Source organism: Engystomops pustulosus, chromosome 4, assembly GCF_040894005.1.
Source record: "Engystomops pustulosus chromosome 4, aEngPut4.maternal, whole genome shotgun sequence".
Lineage (NCBI taxonomy): Eukaryota > Metazoa > Chordata > Amphibia > Anura > Leptodactylidae > Engystomops > Engystomops pustulosus.
The window spans coordinates 53,613,342-53,640,819 of record NC_092414.1 but is presented as its reverse complement, the minus strand read 5'-3'; the positions used below and the strand labels follow the sequence as shown (position 1 = coordinate 53,640,819).

Below are 27,478 nucleotides of genomic sequence, written 5' to 3'. Positions count from 1 at the left end.
GCTGCAGCTGCAGACAGACAAGGTCTTTATCATGGGGGGGGGGGGGTGTCTTGAAGCAGAACTGACTATGCACTGTGACTTCTGCAAACAAGCAGCAGTGTGCAGCGACTTACTCTACTAGTTACAGGCAAGATTGGGTCTATATCTGGAGGGTGGCATGTACCAGAGCTGACTCTGTGTGTTATAGGTGGCCCACATCTATTAAAGTGTTCATGCCAGTTTTCTTTCTGACTTTGAACTGAAAAAAATGTGCCAGCCCCAGTTTAGTGTAGCAGCTACACTGTGTCTGACAAGACAGAAAAAGTTTGAGCCACACGTATTACTGACATTTGCCACAATTCTGCATGTATCACAATTCTGCAGCATGAACAAAGTGTACCAAAAAAAATATATGGTCCAAATATCCTGAGAAGGGCAGGGTGATTAATGAAGACCGTGCTCCAGTTTTGATGAATGTGACACACCCTGCACACTCCACAGTGAAATATGTGGGTAATTGTGTATTATATCCATCTCAGGGATCTCATTATCGTTGATCTGTCTCATCTCTATGTGTCAGGTGTGAGTAGAATGTACTAAATAAAAGTGTAGATAAACCATGTACCCTGATAATCTAAGCACATTGTCAGCCTACAGCATTTCATAGCACAGAGGAATCATTAAGCGTCTGCTTAGAGACTTACCCTCGCCATTTAACACCCGCACTTGGCCTGGCACGGCTATACAGACAGTGGGTTTGATCACACCGTCGCTCCTAAATGATGTCACAGGGAGCAAAAATCCCTGGAAAAATGTTGGCATGCAGGCGTCACCAGCCATTTAAATGCAACCAGCAGCTTTGCCACAGCATTTAAAGATTTAACACCCACAAATGGTGCCAACACACCGCATGTGTTAAATGGCGGGGGTTGGGGTTTGGTCCCCGCACTTGACCACAAAAATAATTTTGAAATTCAGACGCTCACTGGATCTGCTCATCACTAATGTTAACATCTGCAATAAAAGAGTTTGCCAATGTTATATCATATAAATATCTGCTTTTTTCTGTAGTTAACAATTAGCCAAAAAGGATCAATATTTGTAATTTTAAGATTTTTAATCTTAAAATGTTATATGAGCAATATTGTACAAATCAAAGTAAATTAATAGCTAACATTTTATAGATAAATATAACAAACTATGAAAAAAAATTAAAAGAAATCCAGAAACTACTTACAGCCTTGTCAGTTTTATATTGGTTTGGAACAACAGTTCAGGAAGGACTTGCAACTTATTCCTGTTAAGGCGCCTGAAACAAAAGGAAAAAGTTTTTGTTTTTGTTGAAAAAGTTCTATCAATGCAATTTTCCATACTACTACTCTATATAGCTATAATGGGAACTCTGTAAAAAAAAACATAACAATGAAGCCAGGGTGGATATATCTAGGATTAAAAAGAAAGTGAACTCTATTTTTGGAAGATATGTGTACTTTTGTCTGTGTATTTTCTTTTTCATAATAATAACATAGGACATCAATATAAATTAGTGGACCCCCCCTTTAACACCCAAGCCACTACCAATATCTTACTGATCTTACAGCAGTGTCCTAACAATTCTAAAGGAGTAACAGCATTTCCCAAAACATACTCCTGCTTGTTGCTGAAATTTGGTCCAGGAAAGGAAAGCTTTTGAAAGAAATCAAATGAAACGTAAAATCCCTTATGGCCAGTAAGTCCAATGACAGGGGAGGGCAGGGTGGGGGAAGGGGGTTTAAAAACATGACCTCCACTCATTTTTTACCCCCTTATACTAAAGAATCAAGGTAACTTAAGATATGCAACTTATTTTTCAGAAGGTGGTGGCAAGGCTCGTCCATTACAAGGACAACATTGGATAACACATACATTTCATTGGTACTGATGGTGATTCAACTCAATAGTTCAATAGTATCAATAGTTCATTTGAGGTGAATAATCCCAAAAGAATAGTCATGGTTTTCTAGTGAGTCACTTAAATCACTTCAAGTATTATGTATGTTAGCATCTATAGAAAAGTAGAGAGGGTTCAAATAAGCCACAAGAGCTTTTTTCCCATTACGAACAAGCAACATTATGGAAATCTGAGAATAATATACTATGCATTATATTTTATATACCAAGCAAACCGCAGTGACTAATCCACTGACTCACTTTTAGATTGTTTTGAAGTTAAAAGTTTCTGTGCTGAGGTTTAGTTTATGTTTTCAATAAACATCCAAAGTAAAAGTTAGAACTGGTCTATTGTACGACTGTGAGCTAGTCATTGAGAAACAAAAGATTTACTTTGGGTCACCATTCCATATAAATTGTATTCAGCCCACTAATTCTTGCAATGTCTCTATCAAGGAGGGGAAATAACAGCGTTGTAAAAAATATACAGAGATACATGTGAAACCACAAGAAACATACACATAAACATACATGATTGCATATGGTTTCCATTGACTTGTCTTCCGTGCTTTAAAGAATTCTTTCCACAACATATCTGTTTTCCATCATTCCTTCACAGCATGGAGTAGATGGCCAACAGTCTACTTACAGAATCTAACATCCTGAAATCATTTTCTGCATTCATCCTTGTGTGTGCATTAATATATGATTACAGGATTGTTGCCTTCAATCTAATGAAGACTAAAGAAGAAGGCTACATTTTTTATTGGACACATGGTGAACAATTGAGCAACAACTATTATGCTCACAATTATATTCACACTTTAATTAGATGAAATTATAGCTGTATAATCTTAAAATGGCCATTCGCAGCAGATTAATGTTATCCGAAGCAGCCAGGTTTGGCAGACCCAGATGACAATCAACTGTGTATGGAGGCCTCACAGCCCTCAATCAATGGCAGATGTCAGGGTAGAGAAGGGTAAGGATGAACAATCCTTTAGGTTTTTGGGTTAGAGGTGTCTAGCATGGCTTATCTTAAAGGGGTTGTATTTGTATAAGAAAACATGTCGGCTTCCTCTCATAATTCTAAAGCAGTAAGGTAATATTTCTAGGAGAAATTAAAAATAATATGCTGGAAAAACCTCTTTAAGATGGCCAAATTCAATGTATATTGACCAAACCTTCCAATTTACGCAGAACTGGCCATCTAATGTTAAAAGGTCTGATAATCTAAGCACATTGTCAGCACACAGCATCTCACAGCACAGAGGGATCACAACGTGTCTTAGAAAGTCCCCATCCACACAATGACCATCCAAGAGTTATAGGAGCTAAAACTGAGTAAAATTGTAAAGTAAGGGGGTTATTTGATCTTTTTTGTGTAAACATCACTTGAGGATTAATATTTGATAACTTTCTTGCATGGGCAAACCCCTTTAATGGCTGTATTGGATTTGAGACATAGTGGTGAAAGGTCGTATATTTTTCCTGCAAATACTTCCTACAACAGGAGGAGAGTGAATTTTTGCATAAATTTGTGACTTTTGGAAAATTTGCCCATTGTAAATCTGTCTACCATAGATACACTGGATAAATCTGGTATAAATAGGCTAAATGGAAAAGTGTAATGTGTAGGCATATACCACAAATGTTTGTGCAAATTAGCAATAGAGACGTTTGAAGGCCGGAAAGCTAACATAATGACAATGACAAATATCCCCTAATGTTCCTTTATGTTTGACTATTTCAATAACTTAAACAGGCAAATTTTAGCAACACAGTCCTTGGAATCTGAGACAAGCACAATGTTATGTTGTAGAGACCAATGGGTTAATAATTACAGTAATGTATGGCAAAAAAAGCCAATGGGTTTCAATACGCAACTGACAATTAATCATTAATTGGGGTTGAATATTCAGAAAGTAGTTGTTAAACATGTGCATGGACACATGTGGAAAATAAATGATTGATCATTTATCATAGCTATAAGAAAATATGTATTTCAAACCATCACCAAAAAGTGCAAAATAATGATAAATTTCTTTAGGCTGTAGGTCCTATTCCTGACCATTTTTGCAGTCTCTTGTACTGTAATAAGCGTTTGAGTGGACCTCACATTACCAATGACAAATGGGCCACAAACACATATCTACGAGTGCAGATTAAGGGTGGAGACAGATGTGGAGTAATTTTTATTTGTAGCATAGTTGATCCCGTCCCTTTGCTACAAAAAATCCTGCTACATAAAATGACCTATGCTTTGGATTTTAAACAATTGACATACTACTGATTCTTAGTGCGAAATTCGACCTTCTCTTCCCCTCCTGCCTCAGGTAAATCGCAGCTTAAAGTTACAGCAGAAACCTGCTCCAGCGATACGAATCGGTCTAAAATACCAAACATACTGCACAGTTACCCCCACTAAGCCATAATAACAAACACTATGCAAGATGAACTGGTCGAGATATAATTTCTCTGAAATGTATTTTAGCACGAGGAAAATATAATTTAAAGTTCTAAATCTCCAATTTACTATAAATCCGTAATTACTACTAATTAGTGAAAAAAGCTCTCTGATGATGTAGAATGCCATGCCAAATAATACACCACAAATAAGACCGAAGTCGAAACATTCTTGGAAATATTCACTTGGGGAGCAGCTGAATTCAATTAGAGAAAATCCATGCAGCCTGAAATACCATTATCACGGCTGGTGGCTCCTATCTATGATGGCACATTACATCTGTAGTTCCTGCTGCCACACAGCAATTAGGTGACAAAAGAGATAGTGTTAATGGGCAATCCCAGTAAGCAAACACTGGCAGGGGAATGTCACTGATGAGTCTGGCCCTGAGTGTTTGTTTTATGCAGACTATCACACCACTGCCGAGACAGAAATTTGCACTTTGGCTTTGGCTTCTTGTACTTTACACATTTCTTGATATTTTACGCAAAGGAAATGTAGCAGCTGAGCTGACATCTCTATTTACCAGGAAGATTTGTTTTCCCTTTTGTTGATTCACTCTGTTTGTTACCCTCTCCCATGTTGAATGTGTCTTCTAATCAGAGCTACATAACAATTGTTTCAGTAGGTTTCCTCTGGATCCTCCACTTGATGATAAATGATAAATTAATTGGCCTCTGAAGAAACAGCCTCTACTGTCTACCAGAGACTGTCTACCAGAGGACAATGATTACTATCTGTGTACAGAACTTCGGAATGTGGCGCTACTATATGAGGAACGAGACGGAAAATCAATTCTTACGCTTTTAATTTGCTTGCTGTCTAAGTGACATTTTTAAATCATTAGTTCCATATTATTTGCTCATTTGTAGATTAGAAGTGTTGTAGAGAAATTCAGAAAACTGGTGTACAAGCCCTGAAATAATTGCGATCACTTGTGAAATGGCAAGAATTACTATTACTATTTGAAAATGACTATTTTCCCCTTGGCGGCACCTCCATGCCAAAGGGCTGTGGAGAAGGTGTGAAGGGGCACAGCTGGCTGCGTAGTTGGCCAGGGACATTTCTATCCAAAACCTGCACACACTCGCCAAAGCCTGCAAACATTCAGCATTAAAAGTTTGCAGGTTTTTGTGCAAAACTACGCCATGGCCTTGGGTAGTTTTGCCCAATGGCACAGTTGCCCGCCAGACACATTAGGAGGTCTATGCCTTCTGATGTTTTCACCTGGGCTGGTGTGTGGGGCTTCCATCATGTGCTAGAATGTGTGCTGTCTGTAAAGACAAGATGTAATCATAGCTTTGCCTTTCTCATTATAATATAGTGGCATGTAGAAGGCTGTTAATACAGGAACACATTAGGTACATACTTTTTATATGTATATAGGCTACTATAATCCTTTAAAGATCCTTATGTGTATCCTTATTTTAAAATTAAGAAAAAAATTTTTTTTCGTGTTTGATTTTCTTAAATCAAAAGTTGGCATCATCTGGTGATATTTGACACAACAGTGTGTACTTTCTATGTTGTTAAAAGAAAGAACACATTTTTGATCAATTCAATTATCCTTTTATTATTCATTTTTAAGACATTCGTTTTTATTCTTGCCCTATTTTGTTCCCTTCACTTTATATACAACTTTACTTCTAGAAAATATTAAATGCTAAATTATACAACGTTCACAAACATGTGTTGCCAGGAAAAATAAAAAGATCAGAAACTGCCAAAACCCAAATGTTTTAACTTGTAATAAAGAGTTTCTGTTAGAAAGAGAATCACAGTGCAGGGAATGACTGTACAATGTAGCTTTACATCAGTTTTATGATCAATTAATGAATTATGGCAATTATAAGAACCCTCTATTGCTAAATATAACATCAACATGTTTAGGGCATGTGTATGGAGAGATGGAAAGGACAGTTGTTCAATAACCATTGATAATGTGGGTGGGTTGGGTATCTTAAGTTGGCATAAAAAGTTAAAGGCCTAAAACATTGGATTGATCCATACCGTACTACCCAAATGGGGAATAGGCAATGAATCTATCTTCCTTAGGACAAAATTGGCTTGTTGTCCCTCTCAACCCAATACCTACTTTTGAAATTTAAAAGGACCTTATACACATTGGGGCAGATTTATCAAGCTGTCTGAAAGTCAGAATATTCCTTGTTGCCCATTGGCAACCATTTACAGCTCAGCTTTCATTTTACCATTGCTTATGAATATTTTAAAGGGAAGCTGTGATTGGTTGCCATGGGCAACTAGGAATATTCTGACTTTCAGACAGCTTAATTAATCTGCCTTATTGGATGGTTGATTGATCTCACCAAAATGTTGGGGTTTGCTTCTCATATTCCAAGTACTCACAAACACATTCAATCAATATAAAGAGGTTTACCAGTACCGTGAAGTCAAGATTAAATTGGTTTTATCAACTTGGACATTTTAAAAATTGGCAAGAATTGTTGACATGTATATCAGTTGCGAAATTTTTATGGCAAATCTTGTCAATGCAGTCTCCAACAAAACTGACTTTAAAAATGATGATCTCAAATATATTTCTTAGTTTACGTGTTGTATTCCCATACCATCATATTCTTAAGATTGCTATCCAAAATAACAAGATATATTCCCGAATAAATCTGTTTTAGATATAAATTGCTCTAATTCAGCTATGACACAGTCAGTAGCTGGAATTTATTGCACAAATTTACACTGAAATGTGTATAAACGGTAAATAATTGATCATATTGGATTTCCAGTTCAATTTCTTGAAATAGACAAAAAAAAAAGAGTTTGCTTTTGCTTACTTGTCATTGAAAATACCTGGACAGATGTCATTATGTAGCCCTGTACATTTGTCATATCAAGAAGACAAATGCAACCATTGGTTTGTTTGGTAAAAACAACATCTGCATGTAATTCTTGGTGGACAGACTCAGTTTGGATAAGACCTGTGGGGCTTGTTTTTGTTTATATCTCACATTAAGTTACAGAAAGTGACTCTGAGAGTAAGAAATGCCTTTTGTAAACTGTTCTGGAACTACAGAGAAGTGGAGTAAGATAAAAATTTGGGGTTGGTGCCAGATGTCCCGTGAAAGGACACGGTGTGTAAGACTTCATATTACAAATGATACCCTGTGACTCTTTGCTTTAAAATTCTAAAGAATTTGTAAAATTTGTTCTTATTATATTTCCATTAACAATGAAGGGAAAGGTTATGAAAAATAAACAAACTCCACTCTCTTAAGATGTACAGGATATCCATATAAATGTTACTAGTAGTGATGAGAGGACATGTTCAAGTTCAGGTTCACTTAGTTTGGCTGAACCTCGAACAAAAGTTCGGTTTTTGCAACACTAAAAGCGGATGTTAGCCCTTTAAATGCCCCTAGTGATGGCTTTTCTTCCTTTGTTTCTTCCACACTTGTGTCTGTACATCGTATAATGCTTATCACCCAAACCGCCAGCCAGAAGGTCAATTTTGGCGTTCGGGCACATCTCCACTGGTAACACCCGATGGCGGGTGATAACTCTTTAAATGCCACTGGCAAAGCCACTATTTTTTATAGGATCCTCGCTCCATGTGGATTTGCCAGCACTATTTAAAGGATTAACAAACGCGATCGTGCTGTCACCTATCATAGTGGTTCGGTCCACTCTTCCCTAGTTACTAGTAAGGAACATTCCATAATGTACACACAAGTGAGGCAGGAGCAGCGTAACCAAATAGACTGATCCACCAAGAGTCTAAAAAAATGAATGTATCTACAGCAGGAAAGCCATGATGTTCTTATGTAAGTATATGTGCTTACATTTGTTTGTGGATATGTTGTGGTTGGTTTAAGTGGCCATGAGCCCCTGAGAAGTCATTGGCCTTAGGTGGCTGCCCAAATTGCCCATATTAAAATCTGCTACTGTGATTGTGTCTTGTACCTCCCAACATCACCAACATTTGTCATTTCTCCTAAGTTCCCAGCTGTCTATACTACAGGAACAGGATCTTTAAACTATATTTATGGTGCCAGTCCCTATCTATGCTATGAAATTTTAAAGTTTTATATATGGTTCTTATCACATGGGTTCTCCATAAAAAGCATGCAGTTTTGGCTTTGTAAAACATTGTTTGAATAAAACACAATTGGGGACATTAGCAAAGCATTCTGAAAGAGTTCTGGGGTAAAATGCTATGTGCTACATTTATTAAGTGTGTTAAGGGCATGGTAGACACTGGCCGCTCTACAACTGATGTGACAAACGCCTGCTCCATTTTTCATGCATAAACTAGGCCAACAAAAATGAGATGCAAAGCTAGAAACATATTTATTATCCAGTATCAGGCAGTATGATAAAGCTGGGGAAGTTTCTATTCTATCATTGCGCTGTCTCACAATAGGGCAGAACTAAAGAGGGCAGCAATCCCACACATATTATGGAATCTTTCTTCATATGACAAGATTCCTCACAGTTAAATTGCACATGTTACTTGGCCTTGGCTGCCTGTAGCTTCTCTTCATTTATGCATTTTCCTTCATTCAATCCTTCAAAGCTGAACTGTTGACAGAGCGGCTAATAGTTTCCTTTCCAGGGGTGGAAGCAAAGGACAGAGGGCAAGTCAGCAATACTTTACAAGGGAAATCCAGGCTCTAAAAAGTAAGAAACTCAACATTTGTATTCACCTTGACTGGAATATAAAATATTACTGGAAATGTTTGCAATTGTTTTTTTTTTTTAGAGATATTTTAGCAGAAGCGGCGATTGAATTAATTCTTAATGCTTCATTATGCAAATAAAACATGTTTAACTTATCCACTATCCACAGTACTGGTGTGATCACTGGGAGTATCATCTGTACAACCCGAATGATTAGGACAGCAGGGCAGAGGGTTGGATTGTGAAAGTCCCGTTAAAGGAGATCTGCCATCGGGAGCAAGGAGTGTAAACCAAGCAAACTTACAGTATTTTTCGGACTATAAGGCGCACAGGAGTCTAAGGCGCACCATCAATAAATGCCTGCTAAAACATCTAGGTTCATATATAAGGCGCACCTGATTATAAGGATGAATGACCAGCAGGTGGCAGACCTGTGCACAGTTCAAGGCAGCTGTTGTCTGTCAGTACGGTTCATGTATAAGGCGCACTGGACTATAAGGCGCATCTTTGATTTCTGAGAAAATCAAAGGATTTTTTGTGCACCTTATAGTCCGAAAAATACGGTACATGCTGGTGTGTGCCCCCTCTACCAGGATTCATTCTTCTTTTAGCTTCTTATGTACTTGTTTTTATCAAAAAGGCTTTAAAATTCAGAATTTTTAAGCATTTCCAGTGCTGTTAATTGAGCCTGCAGCCCCCAGGCTCATTTGCATAATTGTAAAGCGTTTTTTGGCGCAAGTGTGTTGATAAATTCCAGTGATAGTCTATAAGTGATAGTATTATAGAATAGTAATATCTTTATACTTTTAACAGATCGGTCCCATGGTCCATTAAAATGATGGCAGCCGAATGATGTCCGATCCAAATACAGATAGCACGCCTCTGGTTTTCATGTGCATGCATTTTTAGGCCAATAATTATCTGCAGAGGTTACTTGATAATAAAAGTAAGGGCAAGAAACATTAGATATTGAGCTGTAGTGATGTAATGGAGGTAATTTTTTTAGGTTAATATAATTTCCTGCCTACATTACATTTTATGAATGATCTGACAATCCATTTAAACTGTCTTCAGAGGTTTTGGAAATACAGGAACACAATGTGGTACTGTTCAATTCTGCCACCAGTTAAACATAAAGGCCACTTAACTCAAATTGAAGTCATAAGTCCATATTCAGCTACTGATTCTAAGATGCGAGGAAACAGAGCCTATTCACAGCCTGAGACGCACGACACAAGCCTGCTGCCATGAACAATTAAACACACACTGGATTAAACTTCTACACAAACGCTAAATGCTAATAGCTTACCAATTATTTCTTCACATCAGGCAAAAATTGTCATCACTTTGGTTGGTAAAGTTTGGGTCATAATTTAACAAAAATTACAAGAAGATCTAAAAGACCTCAATTAACATAGTAACTGTAGACATCATGACCCAAGACTTCACCCGGTCTACTTAACACTGCCACATTGTATGAGAACGTCTGAACTTCAACAAATTGAATTAACAGGATTATCATAAATAAACAGAAATGTCATTACCTCTGTAATAATTTTATACCAACTGCAGCTCGCAACTAAGAAGCCTTGTACTGAGAGTATAGCTGCATAGAGGGCTGTGAAGCAGAAACAGCTGTTGGTCTGATCTGACTATAGCAGTGGTTCTTAACCTTGTTTGAGGTACCAAACCCACCAGTTTCATATTCACATTCACTGAACCCTTCTTTAGTGATAAATAAAATACGAGTGTGTCTTGACCTCCGTGGCTGAGGCTCCGCTGAACCCCTGAGGCCGACTCACTGAACCCCTACGGTTCGATAGAACCCCGGTTAAGAACCACTGGACTATAGTCAATAAGATCAGTAGAAATATTACTTTATGATGGTCACAAGGCTCAAAATGACATAAAATAATGGTGTTCGATATGCTGCTAGGTATAAGTTGATATATATAAATATATATTGATAATATAAATATTATATAAGGAATGAAATGAAAACTGCTAAAACCCAGTTTACACCTTTGTGCATTGGGCTTTTCCAGGATGCTCTCCGTTTTAAGAAACTAAAGACGGAAGGTGAATGGAAGGTGTTTGATTCCCTTTTCATGACCAGTTAACTTCAATTTACATAAGGTTACCTTTGGTTATGTTTCCATTATCAACAGTGAGAAAAAGATGTGGGCTGTTTTTCCCACTATTTAATAACGTAAAGAGGAACAGAACCTGTGGAATGCAGGAGTGCACTTAGCTTAACATGTGATCCCACCTTCAAGGTAACCTAGGATAATTGAGATACTAAAATACCCCCAGTTCCTTATAGTGGCTTACTTTGGCTCTATCCTAACTACTACTATGGTGAGAAGAGAATATACCTTGAAAGCTGCAATCTCATTAAACATCTGATCAGTGGAGGTGCCAGAAGTTGGACCACCACCAATCGGATATTGATGACTTGAAGTTGAGTTCTATCACTTCTTAGGTTTTATCCAGGATGCATCATTAACATATGTGTGCCCCCCCCCCCCCCGTCTTATTTCCCACAACCAAACAAAAACATCAGTGAGAAAATAGATAACAAAGCAGATCCCATTGTTTTTAGGGGAAGGGGGTGAGACTTCTGACCTGAAGCCATCAATTTAGTCTGATGTATCTGCACTAGAGATGAGCGAGCACTAAAATGCTTGAGTGCTCGGTACTCAAGTCGAACTTTTCCCTATGCTCGTATCGAATGCTCGTATCGAATAACGAACCCCATTGAAGTCAATGGGAGACTCAAGCATTTTTCACTGAAAGAACACACTGAAAGAACACATTGAAAGAACACTGTAGAACGCATTGCAGATGTTGGCAGATGTTTTCACTGAAAGAACACATTGAAAGAACACTGAAGAACACATTGCAGATGTTTCCATACATCTGCAATGTGTTCTTCACACATATTGTTCTTCACATACTATTGTTCTGCACGCGTGTCTTCGGATAAGTTAGCAGATGTACGGAAATATCTGCAATGTGTTCTTCACTGTGTTCTTCACTTAAATTATCCTGTGTTCACTGTTTTCATTTTATTCCTCATTGTTCTTCACTGTGTTTTCTTGAGTAAATGCTCGATTTCGAGCAGGTGCAATACTCGTCCGAACAACGAGCCGTTTCAATATGCTGATACTCGAATGAGCATCAAGCTCGGAAGAGTATACTTGCTCATCTCTAATCTGCACCCCACAGAGATAAGAGTTGCATGCAATGATTCTTTGCCCAGCTCCGGATATCAGACAGGTGCACTTCTACAAGCACAAGCTGTCACCTTCAATCAGACATAATACAGCATAAGGAATGGCAATTCTGTGCCCTGCATCAATCCTCCTCTATTGTACCATATGCTCTGGATACAATGGCATTTCAATTCATACAAAATACCACATATAATTAAATTCTTTACATCGCCACAAGAGAGCAATGAAAAAAATGAAAAATGTAATTTTCTTTTGCCATTTGAATTAGTGGCTGTATTTGGATAACTGAATCATTGAACAAATGAAAACTAGAAAGCTTTTACTGTTCCATTTAGTAATAAAGAAAAGGCCATGCACAAAACTCCAGCTCAGATAAAAACTGCAATTTACCAGACATTTAGGTTTGTATCAGAAAAGCAGAACTGCCCATATTGCTTGCTATAAGGATTTCATAAATCTACCCTCTTTCCATCACATTCAGATCTGAACAACCATACAAATTCTGTCACTTTTATGTACCCTAGATGGGTAAAGTGAACTTGTCAGTCGAAGATTTCACACTGGTCATATATTAACTTTCTGCAACTGTTCCACATAAGAAAATGGGGATTAAAGATATTCGGGAACATTTACTAAGGGCTTTGCGCCACTTTTGTGGCGCAGCTGCGCCATCCACCATGCAACACAAATTAGGGGGCATGCCATTGGTTGGACAGACTGATTTGGACCAAGCGCTATATTTAACTTGAAAATTGTGTTGCACGCCGTATAGTAAAAGAGCACCACAAAAAAGATAGTGAACTCTGTTGGGCCAGTGCGGGGAAGCGACACATTCATGATTTCTAGTGAATCGCGGTAACCAGCAATATATATGGAAATAGCACTTTAAGTGCCGTTTCCTACTTTATAAGTAAATGTGCCCCATTTTCTAGTCATCAAACTAAACCCCTGAAATGAATGGAATATCCTAAGTGTATGCAACAATTGTAAGTGGTTATCCTACATGGTATCCATTAGTTGCCATAGTCAGGTGTATAATGGAAAATATATACATAAATCTATATTATGGTATACTGTATGAATTAAAATTAGGATCGAAAATGAAGGAAACAGGGGCTAAACAGATTACAAATAAAACATGTTCTCTACTAGTTGCGCCAAATTTGCAAATTTTGTGAGACTTTTTAAATTGTTAAAACTAAAAAGTTGCATGTCCATTGCAGACATTAACACCTCATGTGTGAAATTTATCAAACAGTCAAAGTCACTATGATAAGTGCAAAAGACACCAAGTCACTCCAAAAAAACTGGAATAAAAAACACCTAATAATAATCTGCCCCAATGCATCACTCATTCCACTGATATCAACAGAAAATACTGCCAGCGCCAGCCGTTGCCTGGCCTGTGGCACAGTGCCATGACGTTACCAATAGAGGCCGTGAGTAAAAAAATAACTCTTAGCTTGCGCCCCAAAGAATGCATCTGTGTGCACAAGGCCTAACATTTATTCACGTAAACCAGCCACTTTCTTCTAATAACTCACAATTTAAATACTACAACATCAAACAACTATTTGAGCTTTCCATCTAACACTACAATGGGGATGTTACCGGTTCCCAAAGATGACTTGTAGTATGTGCCTGATGGTCCCGTTAAATAAAAAAGTTGAGGATACGTGATGAGAGGGCAAGTAACATTGTTCAATAATGTAACCATGAGACTTCTGTCAGTTTGGGAACAATTCTCCCTTTATCTTCATACTAGAAAAGTCTAACTGCATTCTTTACATATTTTACACCAAGACAAATCAGATGTAATAATGTTCCACAGCAAACACGTGAAACACTGTTTTCCAAGCTTGGCTCCCTTACCAACACAGGATGCTGAATGCCTATGGAAATGATGCGTGATCCCGTTAATAACAGAATCAAGGCTAATAGCACAATCTACTTAACCACAGTGTTTATCTACGGGGGTAGCATTCTTTTCATTTTTTCCATTAGTAGAATTATCGGACGACAGGATTTTCGTGCGCTGACATATGGTACATTATATACATTTTAAAAATTATATCAGATTCTATAAAAAATAATGGAACTAGAATGTCAAAGGTTCTTGACAAGGGTTTGTTCCCACATTAGTCACATTTATCTACTGTACCTCACTTGTGTGGTTTCATTTTCATAACTATCCATTAAATATCCATGTACGGCACATGTGAATGTACTCCTGAAGGTTGTATTTCAGGAAGCATAGTCTTCTATAATCAGGTCAATACTGTTCCAAATGAAGCATTCTGAAATATCATCTCCAATGCTGTTGGGTTATCAAATTATTTTTCCTAATTCTACATAAGATGTGTCATACTTTATACAGAGTAAATATATGTAACAGGTGCAGATAAAATTCTACTAGCGTTCAACTGTTAAATTTAAATTTACAAAAAATATCATCTTGGATGGTATTTCACACCTTCCAGATTTCACCTCATTTTTCCCACCTCTTCACCAACGTGCTGGCATAACTTCGGTAAAGAGGGAGACTTATGGATGGCTAGCCACACCTATCAGCCATTAATATCTGGATAGCTTTTTCTACCACACAAAGTTCAACCTTCAAAACACAGGACCCCCCCCCTTCCCTATTTACCACTTATTACCCTTACTCTTTCCTCTTATATGACCTGTTATCATATATTACCTGGTTAGATATACTAGGATCATAGTCAATAGTAATAATGACTGCAGACATGTATGTATGTTATTGTTTATTATTGAAAACCAATAAAATGCTTGATGAAAAAAAAAAGCAACTTTTATGGGAAGTTACATCAAGAGGCTGGAATATCAAATTTCCTTCTGTACAACTATGTCTAGGGATGGCTGAAGGTTTTTCGAGTTCAAACATAATATTATAATATAAAAGAATTGTTATATAAATTCGCCCAAGGTATTCATCCAATGCTACATTGCTATAGCATCCAATAGCATGAAGCATCCAATGCTACAGTCAGAACAATCATTTTAGATATATTTTTATATAACACATAACATGCTTTTTCTTCTTTCCCCTTTTAGGCAGCTAGACTATGTCATTACAATTGTTTTCTTTTTTTCAGCCTCAACCTCTAAAATCCTTTATTTTTTTAGTAATTAGATTTGTAAGTACTTACATCCGTTCTAATTGCTTTAAGTCTTGAAATGCTCCCCGCTCAATGATACTGATTTGGTTATCCTCCAAATGCCTAAAACAAAAAAGCATTTCAGTCATCAAATAAATGAAATTCTTTTTTCTTCTCTTTTATATCTGAAGGCAAACTATGTAAGGAAACTTTTGGAACAATTGTTGCAGTTAAATAATTAAAATAAATATTTTAAAGGTGAACAGTACTAAAACTATTTGAGGAAACAGATCTGTTTTAATTAAAAATTATATTCTTCATAACATATTACAGCGGGCGCATTTTGTCTTTTCATTGTACCTTTCCTTAATAATTCCTTGTAGAAATGCATGCATATATAGTCAAATGTGAGTTGACCCTGTGAAAGCTATGTCTCGTTTCAGTGTCAGCACTAATAACACTAACTCGGTAACACCCAGTTGTTAATCGACTTTTCACCTTTTGGTAACATTACAATTTAACAACATAGTAACTACTCAACTTCCTTTATAACCATTTTTAAAAGTGAACTTGTCTAGGTAACCTTGAACACCCCATGGGGCCTGATCAAGTGTCATACCATTCTGTAGAAGCATCAGAGGTCATATAAACGCCAAGCTCTTACAACCACTAATCAGTGGCCTCATTGGTCATACAAGAAATAACACAAACACCACTGTAAACTTTGCATTGTCTCTTCTGTAAACGTCGAGGCTGCTGAGTGGTCTCTGCAGCTGTATGACCTCTGACACATGTGGCCTCATCAGGAGTGTCAACAGAGTTGTGGAGAGGTGCAACACAGGAACGGAGAGCCAAAGAAATGTGCACCCATGGTTCTTTCTGACATAGAATGGAAGACCACATTGGGGCAAGGGCCCCAATTTTTTACAAAATTAAAAACTAAAGTTTACTTTACAAGCCAGAAAATGTTGCCCTTGATAGATGGCAGACAAAATCACCAGTCCATAAATACATCCAAGAAATTCATAAAAGCCAAAGCAGGATGTCCAAATTGTTAAATAAAACTTTTTAATCATTAGCTATAAAACATGTTCATCACAAAGTGCAATATCGACCATCTAGTTGATAGGTGTCAAATGTTAAAACTTTGTCATCATATTTGTTTCATACCATTCAACAACTAAGATCTTTGATCTGACGCGGTCCCCACTAATACAGCACCGTATACTAGTATATCGCAATAGTAAATATAACGCAATGCATAGTCATATAACCCCAGAGAAAATATATCTAATTAGGGACAGTAGGGAAATAATCAGGTGGATCTCATCAGTTTTCAACATGTAGTCTCTTGATCCAGAAGGCATCGATCCAGGTGTGCAGGACCTATTATACCCTACGATCAGCTGATGTCCTAGCCCCACAAGTACTCCCGCCCTGACAAGGACGGTCTCAACAATGTCCCTGATAATCTCTGTTAGTCCCTAATGCTATTATCTAATCTCTATGCGTTTCATGCGTCATACATCATCAATCATCAAGTAATCATCAGGGGAAATATGAAGAGTTGCTGCCTTCACATCATGTGTGACTGTTCTAACTCCGCCTCACCGGGTTATAGCTAAAAAGAATGGCGCCCACATCAAGACATCTAGTCACCATGCTAGAGTAACTTGTACAATACGAGCCTCTGCTCGATTTTGTTAGAACAGCCGCACATAAAGTGACTATGCATTGTGTTATATTTACTAGTGCGATATACTAGTATACGGCTGTATTATTCGGGGTCGTGTCAGACCAAAGATCTTAGTGGTCGAATGGTATGAAACAAATATGATGACAAAGTTTTAACATTTAATACGGTAAACGCCCCCCCCCCCCTCTTTTTGCTATTTTGATATTGCACTTTGTGGTTCATGATGAACATGTTTTATAGGTTATAATTAAAAGTTAAGTTTTATTTAACAATTTGGACATCCTGCTTTGGCTTTGATTGGCAATGGCTACACATTAAAATGACAAAGGGTTCCTCACGAATCCCCCTCTGTAGGAGTAAGGTGGTGGGGATTGAGGAGAGCTCTATAGACTTGTGGTGGTAATGCCCCTATGTGTAGACCTTTCCAATCAATGCCAACCTTTAAGCATAAAATTAAACCTGGTAAACCTCTATCAGAATATGATAGAGGGAGAAAAACTCATATACAGGTTTGTGTGATTTAGAGCAGGATTTCTAAGCAAAAAAGCTAAATATATCCTGACAGCAGGATTTAGAGCAGGATTTGTGAGCAAACAACAAACTATATGCTGAAATTCTGCTCAAAATTACCTACAACTTGTATAGATATCCTGACAGTATAGAGCTAATTTATAACATCATTTTGGAAGCTGGGGGGGGGGTGTTAATGTTACTTTTTCTGTTGGTAAACATGGCACACATTTTATTAGATGCTTCATATCCTGAATAAATACCATCCAAATGTATAAAATGCCAGCACAATATAGTTGCATAGTGCAGTGAACAAGAAAGTAGCGAGTAGACAGGGGTCATTTATAACCAGATAAAGATTCCTAGCCAGCATATATGTACTGCAAAATGCATTTCTAAAACTAAGTTGGTGCTAAGAGGGCTCATTTATTGTAATAAAAATCTCCCCTGGTCATACCATGGGCACGGGATTTCATCTTATCATAGTATACATTCAATGAGGTAGCATACTGAGACTAGGAAGAATTCAATACACTTAGTAAACAGACTAGTAAACCTATAGTGGTTTTGCTTATGGTAACAGTTTGTGAAATGTCAAAGTAAACTGCAATGTCAGTTCTGTGACCTCCATACAATTATCACCGTTGTGAGGTTTGTAGGTGCAGAAGCAGTAATAATGATATTGTCAGCTTTAACATTTATATGAATAAGGTTTCTGTCTGTACAGTACACCTTGAACAAATAGGATCTTCTATCCAAAATCTTTATAATGTTTGTACTAAAAGGAAACCACTATTATAAGACGTGATAAAGGAGTATATAGCCTATCTAAGGAATTTCTAGGAACCTGGAATCTAGGTCCCTAGAAGTAAAGTTGTAGTATAGTATAGAGGTTATTTATTAGGATGCCCCCATACAAAAAGACAAATTATAGCACTAATATAGTATAGAGGTTATTTATTAGGATGCCCCCATATAAAAAGACAAATTATAGCACTTATATTATGTAAGGTTATTTGAAGCTTTTTAATTTTTTAAGGTGCAACCTACAGTACTCGAAGATTTTTCAGGCCAGCAAAATCCGTCTTGGTAATCCTTGTAATATTATTTTTATCCAAATCTCTGAAATAAGGAAAAAAAACAATAATATATTAATAAATGCATACAGCAAGTCAAAATGTAAAATTCTAAGCATAATAATAAATATTATTGAAATAATATTATAATATAATCATACATTTTATCATATAATAAATTGGTGCGGTTAGGAGTTGCAGAAGCACCAACTGAATTACAGGCAGTCCCCGGGTTATGTACATGATAGGTTCTGTAGGTTTGTTCTTAAGATGAACTTGTATGAAAGTCTGAACTGTTTATTGTATAATTGTAGCCCCAGCCAAAATTTTTTTGTCTCTGTGACGATTGGATTTTAAAGATGTTGGATTGTCATAAGAACCAGGATTAACTATAAAGCTTCATTACAGTCACCTTTTAGAGCTGCTATAAATATAAATATATATAGTTCCCAAAATCCAAGGGTCCGTTTGTAACTAGGGGTTGTAAATCGGGTGTTCTTAAGTAGGGAACAGCCTGTATATGGCTCAATGTGGATTATTTACAAAGGTTAATCCATTAGCTGGCTTCATTTACAGCAATAATTGGTGCTCATGTTTATCACAATGTATTATGAGTTCTAGACATGTAGACGGTGTGAAGATAATTAGATGTGAAGAGGATGGCAAACAATAGGAAGTCTTATGCAAAGAAATTGAGTCACCTAAAGAGTCACCAAAATGATCATCCAGCATAATCCACTTGGATACATTGGATGCATCCTTACTGGAAAATATTAAGGCCTGGAATGCCTTTAAGTTAAAATACATGTGTTTTTTGTTTTCTTGTTGTATAATTTTGTCACTTGTGAAATGTCTACAAGTAGTAAAATATCCTAATGTCATTTCCCCAATTCAGAGGGGACATGATATTACCAAAGCAGTGGCAGACTGAAAATGTTGCAGACTATCATGGAATGGTACCTTCAGAATAGCTCCAGTTTCACCAAAAATAACATATTATTATAAAAATTATTTTTACAGAACATAAGAAAAAAAAAAAATCAAAATTCATTAAAAATGCTAAAAGAAAGTGAAAAGTATTTTTTAAACTTCTGTCTGTACAATTCCACATTTGGAACTCATAGGGGTAAAAAGAGATAGGCTCCGGTAACATATAATGATCCAAAATGAAGAACGTAAAGCCCTAAAACCATGATTGCTGCCCACGGAGAAGTAGGCATCAGTCCAGTTCCCTCACTTGGCATCTGAAGTTTAGTTCAGGATGCAACTTTTCCAAAATTTGGAACACAACATTCCCACAAAATGAGCAGTGTGCAAAAGGATATGTATAGGATAACATGAGATCTGTACTTCCCATGTATACTTATGTTCATGATCCCCAAGCAAACAATTTTAAGGAAACATTTCCTTCTTACTTCAGAGTAAATAAAGTGTGGTCATATACTTAAAGGGAACCTGTTAGCAGAAATTGACCAAATAAACCTTTAAAAATTATACTAATGAGTCAGAAGTGTTACAGAAGCCCTTTGTGCTCTGGCTTCACAGGCTGTTGTAACACTGCAGCAGCACGTCTCGGTCTCACTCTCCCCTCATGTACGTCCTGTAATCTAGGCAGCTTTGGGTGAATTGGAGGATGTAACAGCCTGTGAATCTGCAGCACAGAGGACTTTTATAAATGTTTTATAAATGACTGAAATCATTCAGAATGCTAACAAAGGCATTTTTAAAATCAGCTGTAGGAACCTCGTGACAGGTTTGCTCCAAGATTTTCCGGATTTCAATGTGTGCCTCAAATGACATGTCTCCTTTATTCTTTGGGTCGGTGCGATCACGGGGATAACATATTTGTTTAGGTTTTACAATGTTTTCATACATTTACAGAAATTAAAACCTCCCGTACAAATTTTTTTTCTTATGGCGCTAATAACTTTTTCGTACTTCAGTGTACAAAGCTGTGGGAGGTGTAATTTTTTTGTGACGCTGATTTGTTGACCGTTTGTAGGAGTATACAACCTTTTGATCTCTTTTTATAGAATTTTTTGTATTTTTCAAAATGGCAAAATAGTGCCACTTTTGACTTTGGGCGCTATTTTCCCTTACAGGGTTAAGTGCAGTAAAAAAAAGGTTATATATTTTGATAGATTATACATTTTCAGATGTGGCAATACCTAATGGGGCAGATTTACTTACCCGGTCCATTCCCGATCCAGCAGCGCGTTCTCTGCGGTGGATTCGGGTCCACGCTGCTGCGCTGAAGAGCATCGGAACGCACTGGAATACACCGAGCCGGGCTGAGTGAAGGTAAGTGCAATTTTCGCGACACTTTTTTTTTTTTTAATTAGTTTTTTCCGAATCCATCGGGTTTTCGTTCGGCCACGCCCCCCGATTTCCGTTGCGTGCATGCCAGCGCCGATGCACCACAATCCGATCGCGTCTGCCAAAATCCCGGGGCAATTCAGGGAAATCGGCGCAAATCAGAAATATTCGGCTAATACGTCGGAAAAACGCCAATCGGGCCCTTAGTAAATTACCCCCAATGTGTTTATGATTTTTACTGTTTATTTATATTTATATTAGTTCTAGTAAAAGGGGGGTGATTTTATTTTTTTTTAATATAATTTTTTTATCCTTTTTTTTTTATTTTTACTATTTTTCAGACCCCCTAGGGTACTTTAACCCTAGGTTATCTGATTGATCCTTTTATATACTGCTATACTACAGTATGGCAGTATATGCGGATTTTCCTCATCATTCTTTACAATGTGCAAATCGTACATTGTAATGAATGGGTTAAAATGAGACAGTGCAGTTGTAACCATACGAAGCTGAAGACAGTGTAAGGAAACTTGGAAACTTCTATACCATGAGTGAAAACTACAAAAGCAGAATAGAAAAACTGATGACTCGTGTAAAAATAGGTAACTTTTTAATATCAAGACTCAAACATAGACTATGTAATACATTATACCTAATATGCTCAAAATCTACTTTTTGTTTGTTCCGGTTTATTGCCACACATTTAAAATACAGGCGGTCCCCTACTTAAGGACACCCGACTGACTGACAACCCATAGTTACAGACAGACCCCTCTGACCTCTGGTGAAGCTCTCTGGATGCTTTGCAATAGTCCCAGATTGCAATAATCAGCTGTAATGTGTCTGTAATGAAGCTTTAAAGATAATCCTTGGTCCCATTACAGCAAAAAATGTTTAAACTCCAATTGTCACTGGGGCCAAAAAAATTTTTTGTCTGGATCTACAATGATTAAATATACAGTTTCGACTTACATAAAATTCAACTTAAGAACAAACCTCCGGACCCTATCTTGTACGTAACCAGGGGACTGCCTGTACAATAATGTACTAGCAATTCTGTGTGTACACAATAAATACCAAACTGATTGTTCACCATGGAGATGTGACATACGGAAATAAACCTTTACTTGTATATCTAGAAGAAATGTCAGTCTTTTCTATACTGAGCCAATACAGCATTATACCACAGCAAATTCATGTCAATGCTATGAAAAACTACTGCGGTGAATCATAAGAATGGCAGGACTTAAAGGAGGTTTACACTGAGGAATGCAGCCTGAAAATCTCAGAGACTAGGTAGGATTAAGCACTCAAGATGCAAATATGACTCGGTCATTTCTAGCAAAGCAGCATATTGTCTTGTACCACACTCAATATTCTGTTCAGCGTGAAGTGTAACTTAACATGATATGAAACTGGTCAGATTACCCCGATGTCCTGGATAGATAGAACACTTGTGTATGTACCCAGCGTATCATATTATCTCCTCCTCCCATTGTCATCCAAAACTCATTTCTAGTCATATGCCAGACAAAGACACTTTGTCCTCTTTTTTACCAGGAGTCCCCAGTGGCCTAACAATGAGGAAATGACATAGGACACTACATGGATAATTGACAAGGACTCAGTATTTTGTTCATTAACCCATAAATCACAAAGGGCCACTCACAAATATGTCTTAAATTTTTATGCATATTATAGAAATGGTACCATATTTTTTTTGCTTCACTTAGGATGAATCTTTTAAACTGGCAGCTAGCTACTGCTATCATTCCAGCTTAAAGGAAATCTACCATTTGCTTTTTGCATTATGAACCAAATATACCTTGAGAATGCTGTAGCTACACTGATGCAGAAACATATCTTGTTCAATACCTGAATTGAGTGTTTTTTCTTTAAAAAAAACTATACTATTATGATAATGAGTCTCTTCGCTCCTCTGGCTGGCTTGGCATTTCTTCTCACTCTGATTATGCACTGCTCCAGAGAATGATGTAATTAATGTGTTGTCCCTGACAGGCAGAAGTAATCAATTGCTGTACCACCCCCAGGATCAGGAACTAAACAAGATATGTTTCTGCATCAGTGTAGCTACAGCATTCTCAAGGTATGTTTGGTTCAAAATGCATGAAAACAAATGGTACGGGCATGGAGAAATGAAAAAAAAGGAAAAATATTGAGGACAAATGGAGAAACATTGGTTAGGACTGAATAGATTCACACTCGGACCCATATAATTTGAAACATTCGGCAAACAGAATCTTAAAAGATTCAATCATCTATAAACAGGACGAATAAGAGTAATATGGACATCACAGTAATTAGTTAAACCAAGAAAGCAAAAATTCCACCTCGTTGAAGTCATGTAAAGGTTAAAAATCAATTTTATTGTAAATATATCTTAAAATCATTTTTACAATTAGACATATGCTCAGGGGACAATATCCCTGGCTAGAAACGGCGTGGGTACAAGTCAAAATCTGCTAACATGTAATTTTCAAGTGAAACAACATATATTTGAATGCTATATAAATATGGGAAGGAGAGGGGGAGTAAACCAGTGATCGATACTCATGTATAGGTAGAGAATGTTAAGTGTTGTTAATTAGCACATAGAACCTTACCCATGAGCGAACACCACACACCGACCCCGACGTACGTTTAAGCAGTCAAGCCTTCATCTGACCCCCAGATGAAGGCTTGACGGCTGGAGTGGTCACTCTGTTAATCCCACACCATGGTCTTATGTGTCAAGATCAGTGTTAGGCGATCCTCTGTACCACCGCAATCACACAGCCGACACCTGCGACCAGAGTCTAAGTGGTACCCGGTTTTCATCAGAGTCCTCTGCAAAGCATGTTGGACTTGTTGCAGCGTGGTACTACCAGGACGTTCCACAGGCGTTACTTTGGCTTGACTCAGGATCGGAGTCGGGGATGTAGCAGAAGGTCAGGACAGGCAGCATGGGATCACAGTCAAAAACAGAACTGGGGTCACAACGGGAAATTGGAAACACAGCAAATCAAATTAAATAGCTGTGAGAGGCCGGCTTTTATCAATTTCCTGGGAATGGCTAGCACCAATCAGCAGTGCGCTGTCCCTTTAATTCTCCGGGCTCCCGGAGCAGGAACGCGGGTAGGTAAGGCAAGAAGGGGAGCTGGGGCACATGTGTGCCTGCGACCCGGGATGTGGCACCCGAACGGTTTTTGTTGTAATGATAAATTTGTCTCCAAATCACATAAACTTAGAAATAACATGGCTCAGCTTCTTTCCCTTTGTCCCATCTTGCTCTCAGATAGGGCAGGAATATTATTTGACAGGTTCACTTTAATTACCTGAACAATTCTCTAAGGTATTGTTATCGAGAATTTTAATAGCAATTTATAATCCCAAATATTTCCAATGAATATAACAAACAAGAAAGTATATATTCATAAAAAAGGACCAGTCATACAATATGACTATTTTTTTTAGAGTGCAGGGTTATCCAGGAATCAAACTGAGCAGTTTCCATTGCTTTAATGAATCAAAAGACTAGTTTCAGGAACGCCCTTATATAAAAGTGAACTATAGCCTGCATAAAATTTAATGAAGTCGGATGATCTGCAGTTAATGCTGGTAAATGTCTGGCCATAATAACAGATGAATTAATAAGTTTGCCAAAGTAACTTAATAACTACAGTAGAAGAATGTTCTTGGCTCACTACAGTCAAATGACCCACATATTCTTGAGCCTAAATTAAATACATTGTATTTTGCAAACATACACATTACCTGCTGTCACATTTCATAAAATAATGCAGGAAATGTAAAACACTGTCCCCTACCTACATTCAATGTAAGCAGTCAGGCAGGAATTTCACATACATTTCTTACCACTCTTACACCTGTACTGATCTCTCAATCTAGATGTATCATCCATTACACACATTCAAATACATAGGTGTCATTGTAGAGCTATTCATTACTGCACATGGTATCATAAATGACTGTCCTCAGTACACACAAAAAAGACCTGAATTCAAGTGATAGATAGCTCATACACTAGATAACTATCATTATTGTAGTAATCTTATTGGTAACCAGAATACCTAGTTCCTTTGTTTTAATGCTGATTTTTTTTCTCTTCATTTAATACATATCACCACAGCCTCTACTTTAAGTTTTATCACCAGTAATTCTTATCTATTGTAACATTGGCCCTAAGGTATTGTCTGGCAACAACCTACACAATACATCTACAAGAGTTACAGGGTCCTTCAAACATGACCTACAAAACTACTACTCAAAATATGTAAAACATATAAATAATCTTTAATGAAGAATCACTAATATACATGAAGGAGTATTAAATAAAAATGCTACAGCATAATACAGGATAAAACAGATGGAAAGTCAGATGGAAAGTATATTGTAAAGCTGACGTCTATTGTAAGCATACCCTCCACGTCTATAGAAGACCTCCTGATGAGGCATTAGCAGGTGTCACATGCAATTCTGTTCTTTCCTGCCCTTGCTGTTTTTTATCCTGTTATTTTGATTTAGAGACTCTTTTCCGAGCACAGCGCTTAGGTACCTCAGGGCACTCCAAAAGTCAGTGAATGGAGTGCCGGATGCATGCTCTTTGTGTGCTCCGCCTATAAGTGAGAATGTTACCTCTTTCTCTGGAATGTTGGTGGTCCCATTCTTGTCACCCGTAGAGGTTCTAGCAGTCGGACCTGCACTAATCATCTATCCACAGGTTAGGCACAACTAAAATACTTGGAACAGTCCCTTTGAAGTCCCATTTATTTTAAGTAAAATAAATCATACAAATCTGGTGTCATCATGACTGTTTTGATCACACGGTGAAAGATACTAAAAACAAAGCCTATAAAGAAAATGGTGCAACTTCACAGCTGTAGGTAGGACGCACAGTGCACATTTCAGAAAAAGACTGCTATGATAACTAAGGAAAAACAGGATTAAATATAGCAAACGGACGATAGTTTTACTAGCAAAATGGATAATATTCTTATTGAAAACCATGCACGCATTTTCCTAGCTTATGTATAAACTCTGTTGTTCCTGCACATAATGTATCCCAATTCCTGACTGTACTTACATTTGGCAAAGGATGTTATTTTAACCAATGGCTTATGAATAAGAGTTCTTCAATTACTCTTTGTACTTCAGAAACGCCTCTGACAAGTCAACCAGAGAAATTCTCGAGAAAGTCAACTTTTGTTTAGAAGCAAATCAATGCATCAAAGAAAATCACTATAATCTGGGCACATTCAATAAACTCCTCGGCGCAACGTGAAGAGTGACAAAACAATGTTTATAAAATGCTCCTTAAATAAGATCGTTGTTCCTTGCGCAGATAAACATGGCCTTAATAAAATGCAGAACTTGCTTTCCGCCTGCCAGCTCCACATTAGGACACCTAATTTTACCGCTCTGTCTGTTTAGATGTCAAAGTTCTTTATGAAAGCTCATTCACTAAATGTATCATGTATGGCAGTAACTGAAGAAAAACGCTGTTTGTTAGATTTCCTTTCATATATAAAATAAATGTAATCATGTAATTGGTGTAATAAATTTGATTATATTTGTCTCTAAGCTACACAAAATAGACAAGAACTATTTTGAAAAGGCACTAAAGGCTGGGCCACACGGGTTGTAATTTACGCAGGTTAGATTTGTGCAATAGCGGTAATGTGCAGTAGGTACAGAAAGTATCCAGACCCCTTTAAATTTCTCCTTGCATCCAATTGGTAAGATCAAAAAAGTTATTTTCTTTGCTCATTAATGTACACTCTGAACCCCATCCTGACAAAAACAAACAGAAGAGATAGCGAACAAATATTGGGCGAGAGAGCGCCTATAGGGTAATATTACAGAGCTAAACAAATAGTACACAGTGTGTATACAGTATATAATTTGCTCACCTAGAGAAATTGTGCACAAATTAAGGCACAACTCTAGTGAAGGTGTGTTTAGGTATTTTCCGTGGGTGCAGCTGGCAACTTAAACCTCGAGTCTGGATTGCTGGAGTGTAGACAATTGGACGTAGAGAGGAAGCGGAAGAAGAGGACGTACCCCAAATTGGATTCCAAATCGCCAGTTACAAGTGTGTAATACCTTATTTAAAAAAAAATGCATAAGACAGAACCACAATACGTTTCGAGAATATACAATACTTCTTTTTCAAGTGGAAAGTTTTTTCCATAATAACAGATCATACAGTCCAAGACCGTCTCCAGTAGGAGCAAATAGGTGTTTACACTTGAAAAAAGGGGTATTGTATATCCCTGAAATGCGTTGGAGTTCTGTTTGATGCATTTTTTAAATAAAGTATTACACACTTGTAACTGCAATTTGGAATCTAACTTAGTGTGCACCCTCCTCTTCCACTGCCAAAACAGAAATGTAGATATTTTTGCTAATTTATTGAACAAAAATGAAATATAAAATGGTCATAAGTAGAGATGAGCGAACACTAAAATGCTCGG

General features: G+C 37.3%; 1 protein-coding gene across 1 annotated transcript in view; it reads right to left on the bottom strand.

The window, feature by feature from the left end:
* The window catches only part of SLIT3 (slit guidance ligand 3), a 315,456-nt gene that overhangs the window by 252,665 nt on the left and 35,313 nt on the right, over positions 1-27,478 (bottom strand). The window contains exons 2-4 of the mRNA XM_072145924.1: positions 18,643-18,714; positions 15,438-15,509; positions 1,217-1,288 (exon numbers count right to left, since the gene is read on the bottom strand). Coding sequence (XP_072002025.1) covers positions 1,217-1,288; positions 15,438-15,509; positions 18,643-18,714 — 216 coding nt within the window. The remainder of the gene's footprint in view (positions 1-1,216; positions 1,289-15,437; positions 15,510-18,642; positions 18,715-27,478) is intronic.